Source organism: Sinocyclocheilus grahami, unplaced genomic scaffold (assembly GCF_001515645.1).
Source record: "Sinocyclocheilus grahami isolate Dianchi unplaced genomic scaffold, SAMN03320097.WGS_v1.1 scaffold37.1, whole genome shotgun sequence".
NCBI lineage: Eukaryota > Metazoa > Chordata > Actinopteri > Cypriniformes > Cyprinidae > Sinocyclocheilus > Sinocyclocheilus grahami.
The window spans coordinates 3,653,308-3,663,663 of record NW_015505216.1 but is presented as its reverse complement, the minus strand read 5'-3'; the positions used below and the strand labels follow the sequence as shown (position 1 = coordinate 3,663,663).

The window sequence follows — 10,356 nt, the reverse complement described above, 5'->3', positions numbered from 1 at the left end:
GACGAATAACCTTTGTTAGTGAGTAATTGTGTAGGATAGAAATATTTTCCTGCTCATCTGAACACGCAAATGTTGCAAGACAGAACCAATCAATCATAGAGAGCATTCACTCACTCACTGCTGACAGTGCATTCAAACAGGGCTGCTTTTCCCAAAAGTATCATAAGAAAGCATTAAAGCTTTTGGTAACGGCAGCCCTGAACAATGCTTCTCAGAGGACAGAAGGACAGTTATTTCACAATAAACAAACTGAAATTGTAGCCTACATAGTTTGTGCAATTACAGTTATTTAAATTGAACGTTGAAATATATAAGGCGTATTGAATGTTAAAATGCATTTTAAACAAAGTTAAGTGCTTATTATTACCCATTTTACTCTTAGTAATTTAATAATTTAATACATTTCATCATTTAAAAGTTTAGTGCAGAAGTATCGAATCGGTATCGATATCGACGATACTGCCTTGAAAAATATCGGTATCGTATCGAAAACAAAATAAGTGGTATCGCCCATCCCTACTCTATACTGGTGGTATTACAGCACCACGAGAGCTAAAGAGCGCAGACTGTTCTGTGCGCTTTCAAATCGCTCTCGCGGATGATCGATCTGCGCCGCTCCTCTAGTCGAACACACCGGCAAGTGCTGCAGGCTTATTGGCTCACTGACGCTGATGAGATTAACCCCTAAGGTATCGAAATTTGGTACCGAACGACAAGACGTTTTTCGATACTCGATGGTATCGAGGCAATTCGGCCGGTGCCTAAAAAGTATCGAACTCGATACCCAGCCCTAGTTCTACCTTGATTCTGTCAATCTAGTGATCCTGACTGTATTTGTGCCACATAAATATCACTGTTCTGTAAAGGCTGAACAGATTTTTAAAACACTAGACATCATACAAAACATACTTGCATAGAAATGTGCCTCATGACAAACAAAAATAATGCGTTCTAAAATAGACTTAAAATATTAAGCATATTTGACATCATCTGACTGGATGAAAAAAAAGTGCTCCTTATAAATATTGTGATTTATCTGTAAAATCTGTCAGCTCCGAATGGCCAATATCTGTAGACTGGCTCTGACTTTTGGCAACTTGTATCAAATCCTCAAGACTGCAAATCAGGGCAAAAATCTGGGCAAAAGGTGTGTAGCATATTCCAATTTTACAGTCAAATTTTGCTTTATGGTTCCAACATGTCACTGACCTTACACATTCACACCCAAGCAAAGTTCACTCTTAAAAATTATTCCTCTTAAAAATTATTCCCCCTTACAATTGGTTGGCATAGTGGAATATCTCTTTGGATTTGAGACTTTAGTCTTTGCAACTTTACAGATCTTCTTTATGCACCAAGAGCTTGTAACACTCCAAAGAGAAAGGAAAAATTGAAATCGCATCATATGACCACTTTAATGTATGTGCTTAAAAATAACCAACAGTATTTTTGTAACATTTTAATGTTTATTAGTCAGCTGATAGATTATTTAACTCATAAGAATGAGACTGATTCATTAAGGTGTTCATTTCATTTAAAAAAACAGTAATTTGCTCGAGAATCAGACATCATGGGTTAGATGAAATCAGATTAAGAGTGCATACCAAAGTTTTCCAGTCTGTCACCAACATTAATCAGATTTAAAATTACTGTCATAAATGTTTATTTTTGTGTCACATTTGCAATAATTTTATGTGCAGTCTGCAGTCCTGTATTATGTTGTTTAGTCATAGACTTGGCAATGCTTTTTGCTCAGTGTTATTGAAAGGACAGTCTCATGCTCTGTGGACCGTTCATTCGGCGGCACGAAGCAATGAAGAGCAATTCTACTGAAAGCATTTCAGTGAGTGGGAAAAATGACTACTGAAAAATACATGCTGCATCTGTTGTAAGGCATTAATGCTAATAATTTAATGCATAATTATCAGGGACAACTGGTCTTGTTTTGCCTGTCTTTGTCATACATTCTCATGTGGCCTTTTGTTATATGAGAAGCATAATGGACATGGCACAGAAACAAGATCTATGAATGACGCACACCAGGCATTTGAATAATATGTGGGACACACACACTGACGAGGCCAGTGGGGCAAACAAGCCTGTCAGTCAGAACAGCTGGGATGGAGAGCCTAGACTGCAGAACACTGAAGTGTGCTCAATGCTGTAGTGGGTGGAATCTGATGAGGAGCCACTGAATGAGGATGTGAATCCCCCCAGTGATAAAAGCAGCCAGTGGGCGACTCTGAACAACTCAGAGGAGAGAGGCACTAATGTTCCAGAATCACAAATGGTTCATACAGCCATTTCTGAGGGGGATTTAAAGTCGATTAATAGTTTACCCAAAAGTGATATTTCAAACTCTTTTAACTTTTTGTGAAATATAAAAGGTGAACTTGAAGAATATCCTTGGAACTTACAATCAAACTGAAAGTGAATGAGGAGTGTTATCAAACTCCAAAATAAAAGAAACCGAAAGTATTACTGAAATGTTTAATACAACACATGCGCTAGATTTCATGGTTTCCTAAATCATTTGATAGCTTTGTCCTTCCACCCAAACTCACCTTGGCGCATTTATGAAAGTTCAAGAGAGAAGAAGTGATGTCCAATTTGTGAACTGAACATTTCAATGGTTGATCCAATTCGCAAAATTGGTCTAAATGATTTTCAAGCAGTTAGTGCACTGCTGTATCTGGAAATTATGACTTCAACTTTAGACTTTTACTTTGACAAAGTTATCAGACTGACTTCAGAAGACTTTGAAAATAATGCACAATTAACATGGACTACTGCTATCATACATTTATAGCACGTTTTTGAAGCTTGAATGCCCAATTTATTGTAATTACATGGAAAAGAGCAACAAGCACATTATTCAAATTTTTGTTTTTTTTGTTTGGAGTGACATGAAGGACAGTAAATAGCTAAATTTAAATTTTGGGGTGAACTTTAAGGTACACAAAGGATTGTGAAAAAGGAGTTGAAATAAGGTATACTTACGAAAGAAGTCTTTCTTTGCCAGATTCTTGGCACATAATACTGAAAGAGAAAGAAGAAAATCATTATCAGCCCAAATCATTCAATAAATCAACAGATGGAAAGTCAAAATAAATTAAATAAATAAAAAAACTGGAAAGTCTGATGCATTTAAAAGCTTTGCTGCAGATGTGAGCGTGACTGAAAACAGCTTTCATCTGCAGAGACGGCTTTAAAGACAGAGCTGGGCCTCATGCACTAACTAACTGACATGATCAGGATGCCTTTCCTCTAGTCCCCCAAAAGAGGCCACTGGGGCCGTCAAGCACAGCCTGCACAGAATAAATCAGACAGACTTCCTCTCAACGCTGTTAGTCAGCACCCCAAATCCACAGTTTTTCCCTGGATATGTAAAGCTTAAAGGGTTAGTTCACCCAAAAATGAAAATTAGCCCATAAATTACTCACCCTCAAGTCATCCTAGGTGTAGAGCTGCCACTAACGACTAATTTTTTTATTCTTTTAAGGGGGCGTGGCAGAGTCTTAACTTTGATAAAGAATATCTCTTTGGTTTTGAGGCTTTAGTCTTTGCAACTTCAGGGATCTTATCTATGCACAATCAGCTTGTAACACTCCAAAGAGAAAGGAAAACTTGAAATCGCATCATATGACCCCTTTAATGTCAATATATCCACATGTTCTGGGCTTCTGTTCATTACAGCTGTGAGTGCAACTACAAAGGGGGAAAAATCTGTTTAAATTAACCCCAACAGTTGGGTTTTCACATTAAATAAATGCAATGTTTAGAATCCACTAGAACAAAGTATTAAAATGTTATTATTAAAAGTTATTATTAAAAATTGTAAGTATTAAAAGTACTCTTAGAAATGTGTAAACAACCGATTTAAACAGACATCTCCAGCATGATGAAAAAAATGGACTTCAGTTGTGAAACGCCAAATGAAATCCAAATTTCTATGAAATCCTCTTTTAACCTCCTGTGGTCGACAGTTCCGGCGGCGGAACTTTTGGCAGATTTGAATGATGACAGCGAAAAGAACTAAAATGCTCCTTCATACTTGACCGTACATATAAGAGTAATACAGCATTTAAATCTGTAAAGGGTCTACTTTTGTGTACACTCACAATATCAACAAAACATTGTGCTTTTGCAAAATAAAGAAAATAAACAGGGTGTGCTTGTAGCCGTCTCATTCTCCGCACATATCTGTTTGAAACACGTCACTAAAATGAACTGAAACTCAGCGAATATTTGACACACACATGACAGATATATCTATAGAAAGCTTAACATGTCTACTTTTAAATGAAGTAAGTCATGACGAAAACAAATATTATGTGACAAATTAATCAGTATGAAACCAACGCAATGTCAAGTCTTGGCCGTCACCTTCATTATCATTAATGTGACCACGCCCACGCGCCGATCGCGCTTTTGATATTTCAATCGTCCACGTGAGACGCGCACGCATGTAAACGCCCACATCACAGCAAACAAAGCAGCGAGACTTTCCCTCAAGTTCATCTCGGCTACTTGAAGACGCGCTGCGAGGAATAAGCTTTGGATTTTCCTCAGAAGAACGCGCCGGCGGGATATTCAGTGGAGGATATAGTAAGTCTTTTTTTATTTGCCTACTTGCATTAGTTGCTATTGTGTTACTGTGACATAACTTGTACATATTTTACTAGTTACTTTTTCCAAACCATGATTCCTGACTAAATGTACAATCAAGTGAAACATTATGAAGATTCATTCACTGCGTATATGTCTCACAACGCCAGGAAGTTTTTTTTATGTTCTATAAAATAGACAGCAACAATATAAAAGTAATGTGAGTTATAATGTTAATATGTTGCATGTTTTATACTCGGTCATTGGCGTTCGCGATCGTCTGATGTGTAAACAAATCAAGTAAACTGTAAATAAGTGATGCATCGACAGACATATACGTGCGTCCTTTCTTATCGGTGATGCAATTTATTTATCAGCTATGCATCTTCTGGTAATTGCTAACAACTATTTTAATTTTCGTTTAGGACTGTGGCTGCATCACTCGCATAATTGCACAAGAAAGGCACACGTGTCATTCAGTGTTAAAATGTAGTTTCTTTGTTATTGGCATTCTGTTTTCTCATGAAGTATGCATACTATACTAAGGTACTGTGAGGAAAAAATGCTTACAATTGTTTATAAAAAATTTTTTAGGACTGAATACACCACTCTTGCCTTCACCTGCATCTCTCACAGTAAGGGGACGCGCGTTCAGTTTTCAACTCCATTCAGAATCTTAGAGTAAGTGTGCATTCATATTTTACAGATGTTACTTTCATTTGATTTATTTGCTGTATGGTAAACTATGTTTGCTATGTGGTAATTGTGTTCTTTGTTTCGATAAATTAGTACTAGTATCAGTGAACATCATAATAATGTTAATAATGTAGTTTGTGTAAACAGCATGCTTGCTCTTTTATTTCAGATGTGAGAATAACAGTGCAAAAGAACCTGTTGCAAAGAGAGCCAAAGCAAAGCAGTCCACTTGGTCATGGAAATGGAGATTCCTGCCTGCACAAGAACCTGGACCACAGCTAAGACCATGTAAGACCACACTCCCATGAGTTATTTTAGCCCATAGTTATATGTATTCTAAATAAACTACAAACAAAAAATATAGAATTTTTTTTCCCCCTCGCATTCTTTCTTGTAGCAATTCCCTCTCTGTCACACACCTGACAGCTCATTATGCAGCTCATTATGCAGGCCTTTGTCTTCTCAGGTGTGAATCACAGCATTATTCATGATCATTCACACCTACTCGCATATACCTTTTCTACACAAAAAGTGTCTTAGAAAATTTAAATCAATATATTGTTTTCTGTGAATGAGTGAGTAAAAGGATTTTCACATAATTTAGAAGCAAAAACTCTAGACTTCAAGATCAGTTCTCAAAAGTCTTGATCAAACGTTCTGTATGTGTTTTATGGCCTTATTTCAGTGACTTTAAAATTTTAGTTTTTCACTAAGCACGCATAAACGTTGTTTTCTCAAAAACACAATCACATACACACATGCTGCTCACATATTATTGTAGCCCAGTTTGTGCTGATTACAGTGTTATTAAACTTTAGACATTAAAATGTTTGTAAGCAACTGAAAAAAGCACAAATGTCAGGGCATGTCAAAACTTTTCCAGGCCCCAAAACACCCTCGGACCCCAGAGGGTTAAAGCAAAAGTAAAGTGCAACAGAGAGTGCAAGAAGGAAGTGTCCATCTCATAGTCCAAATCACTGAAATCTAAGTTCAGTATTATAGTGTAAGAATGAAAACATGTCCACGTGTTCTGGTCTACTAATAATAAAATATTATAATTAATAATTAGTTTTTGTGGTAATAAAAATAGATGTAGGCTAAGTGAACAATAGCCTTTAAATTTACTTAAAATACATATAAAATATCAATGAGGCAATAAAAATGAGTTAAAATAAAGTATCAAAAGCAAGAAATCATAAGAAATCATGCGCAAAGCTGACCTCATACGTCACTCCCCCGGAACTGCTTCCTTGCACAACAGTAAGCGCAAGCTACATTAAACTGATTATTACGTTTTGAATATGGATATTTTTCTTACAAAAACGCATTGATTCTCTACAGAAGGCCTTTGTTCACCCCCCAGAGCCGTGTGAGACACTTTTTTTTATGGACGGGCGCTTTTTATTTAACTTGTTTTGTACTGAAGCATGCAACACCCGCTGAGTGCCATGAAACAGCTTGAAAGATCAAAGACAATTTTTAATATAACTCCGACTGGATTCGTCTGAAAGAAGAAAGTCATATACACCTAGGATGACTTGAGGGTGAGTAATTTATGGGCTACTTTTCATTTTTGGGTGAACTAACCCTTTAAGCCATCTGCCTGAGAGGGGATTTTTTGTCTTGGCTAGCCTTCACCTAATGTGAAAATATTAAATGTCATTCTGTGTTGGGCTGCAATGCGATTTCACACTTTTCAATGGGATTTGGTACACTTAAGAGAAGCAACATTTGTGAATAAGGTTGGTGTCAGCTCATGTTTGACATGCTGTGGTGTGAAACGGAGCAGGTGTGGTCAGCAATATTCATCTTCTCACAAATGCACTTATACTGCACTGCAGTCACAGGACTACAGGAAACAGTGGGGCATCATATGCAGTGCAGCTTGACAATGGTTGATTCGGAATTGTCTGGTTAAAGTGTGTGTTGCTGGACAAACAGGGGAAGGCTGTGTTCCACCTCTAAAAGAGTTTTTCATTTCTCCCATGAGGTCACAGGACTAATTCATGTGTGCTTCTGTCAGAACAGGCACAGTACAAATGAATGCCGCACAACACATGACATGGTAAACACAACTTTGCCTGGCAACTAGTGCTGGGCGGTATGACCAAAAATGTATATCACGGTATTTTTCTAAATTATACCGGTTTCACGGTACATGACGGTATTTTTTTTTTCATGCATGACCGGGTGTTGACCATATTTTCTACTGATTGAGAGAGGAAATACTGCAGTATATTGACTTAGAATGCCCTATTTTACTGTCATGATGAGTGAATATTGTCAAAAAATACCACACTAAATAGTGACTAAACACGACCCCTTTTAATACATGTTAACCAGGAGTCACTCATTTATAATCGTCTGATAAAATCAACATGCATCTACACTAAAGAGCGGCTATGCGGTTGTTTTGGCTATATTACGTTTTGTCTCATGCAGCGCACTGCCTGCGTCTGAATAACAAACAAAAAAAAACAACAAACAAAAACAACAAACAAACGCTGAGTAAGTGCATGTGATATTAACAGACGAACTACGCTCATATTTATAATGCCAAACAATCAGTAAGCGACAGTTGCTAGGAAACACTGTTTTGTACTCATTTATTGCAACGTTTAATAGTTTTTGTGGATGAGTTCTTCTGTGTCATCACGTTCTATTAGTTCTACAGCTTCAGTTTTGGAACTTTCACGCTTAGTAACACATACAGCTGTTCACTCACCACAGTGCACTAGTGAAAAGGGACCCCTTTCAAACAGTGTCGCATTCCGAACGTTGTTTAAGTGACATACACCGGTATTGCGGTATTTTAAAAATTCATATCATAACAAAAATAAACACCGGTAATCGGTATGAACCGGTATACCGCCCAGCACTACTGGCAACCATCCAATTTATGAACATACTAATAAACTTTAAAATGGTTGCAATCTGTCCCTTTCACCACATTACATGGTTACCCAAAAACATTCATCTGATAGCGGAGTAATAATGCAGAAAAATCTTTTACATACAATCGCTCATATGACCTTGTTCAGTAGTGTTGTGGTAATTATTACACTGGAGAACCGTTAAAGAGTCAGTCTGACCAAAAATGAAAATTCTGTTATTCTTTCATGATTCCAAATATGCAGAACATTTTTATGCGCAACACAAAAAACATATTTTGAAAAATTCCCATGGCAACACAATGAAAGTCAGTGGAGTTCAATGTTGTTTTGGACCCCAATGACTTTTATTATATGGACAATGCAACTGAAATATTCTTAATAACATCTCCTTTTGAGTTCTGGAGGAGGAACTTTATACTAGGGCTGGAAAACGTTATAATAGGGTTGGAAAATCTAAATCTTGATTAACTGAACATTTTACCTCAATAACGATTAATGAACGATTATTTCATTTATTTATTTATTTATAGTTCATTGACAAGGTTTGTACTAGGGTTGTAACGGTATGAGATTTTCACGGTATGATCATCGTCTAAGAAAATATCACGGTTTCATGGTATCACGGTATATTAAACAATTCTTATCAGTAACAATGACTCTTATTAAAAGAATAAGAACAAGTTATTTGAGTGAACAAATCCTTTATTACAACAAACTTGAAACCATTTTAATGAAAGTATTGAAGTCTCCCTTATGAAAAAAATTTATTTCATTAAAAAAAAAAAATTTTTTAAATAAAGCTGTACACCTTATGTATATCTATATCACTTTAACATTTTAATTAATGTTTTAAAATGTTATCAAATGAAAATTTAACAACTTAAATGAAAAATTCTGCACAACAGAGGTAGGCTATACTAAGTTAAAACATGGACAAACATGATATTCCTTAAAAATAATGTTTAAATAAATTAATTATAAAGAATATTATTATTGTTGTTATTATAACATTGAAGTACATTGAACAATGCTAATATATTTCTGTCATAATTTCAAATGAAATCGAACTTATTTTGACGGGTTGTAGCGGACCTTTGAGTTTCAGAGTGTATTTGACAATGTTTTTTCTCAAATAAAACTAGGAAATGTTTAAGTTTTCTCTCAGAGCAGCTCTGGTGATGTTCATGTTTATGTAGACGCTGAAAACACCATTATGCGTACTTCAGTATGTAGTAGATAAAACCGCGCCACTCAGAGACATGCAGAAACAAGCAATTATTTATATAGCAGTCTCTTTGCACTTTAATATTCACAGACACATATAATAACTATTTTTGCAGAGTGAAACAGCAGAGCAGAAATAAGTTACATGTGCGCGGGTGCGATTTTTTGTCATTCATTTTTTTTAACCGTAGATATGCAAATGTTTACGGTATGATAACCGTGCACGTTCAAACCGTGATAAACCGTCACACCGGTATATCGTTACAACACTAATACGTACATACTATAAATTCTGTGTACGTGTGTGTATATTTCTCACTTTGCATTCTCATTATTACATATCTCATATTGTAATAAGGAAGAGTTTGTATTAAGGAACAGTTAATTGCTAGTCTTTAATGACTTACTGAGATGTCAAACTCTACACCATCACTTGTTTAATTGAGGAAGATAAAGACCATAGATCTATTGACAAGTCTGGAAACAGGTGTGCGTCTTAAATTACACCGAAATGGATTTGATGATTGCTGGGGTCAAGGGGTTTGCACAGTTTGGTGAGCATCCAACAGTTGTGCTGTGTCAACTAAAGCTGCTCCAGTATCTGTGGTGAGAGAATCTGACGCGTGCTCACAGATGGGGGGATGCGAGCAGCACTATCGACCTGTCAATCATGTCTTGGGGGGTTAATCCTGTCCCACCCTAAGTTGCTCCTCCGTTCCTTCCCTTTCATCATTGCAAGTCATTCGAAAGGATTCTAGGACTTTAAGGATTCTATTTTACTGGTTCTTGCACAGTTAATATTTGTAAGCATCTCTGGTACTGTAACAGGTCTATTTTTCTTTTCCAAGACCTTTCAGAGAGGAGATTCAGCTTGATTTGAACTGCACATTTCAAGTGCCGCCTTCTTTCTACCTCACATTATGCACTCATCCAG

The 10,356-nt window shown here is 36.5% G+C and overlaps 1 protein-coding gene across 3 annotated transcripts in view; it reads right to left on the bottom strand.

Annotated features, from left to right (window-relative positions):
- LOC107581717 (E3 ubiquitin-protein ligase SMURF1-like) overlaps positions 1 to 10,356 on the bottom strand; it is a 75,664-nt gene that overhangs the window by 26,742 nt on the left and 38,566 nt on the right. For all 3 annotated transcript variants that reach the window (XM_016267354.1, XM_016267355.1, XM_016267356.1), the window contains exon 2: positions 3,001 to 3,039. In XM_016267354.1, the coding sequence (XP_016122840.1) occupies positions 3,001 to 3,039 (39 nt within the window). The remainder of the gene's footprint in view (positions 1 to 3,000; positions 3,040 to 10,356) is intronic.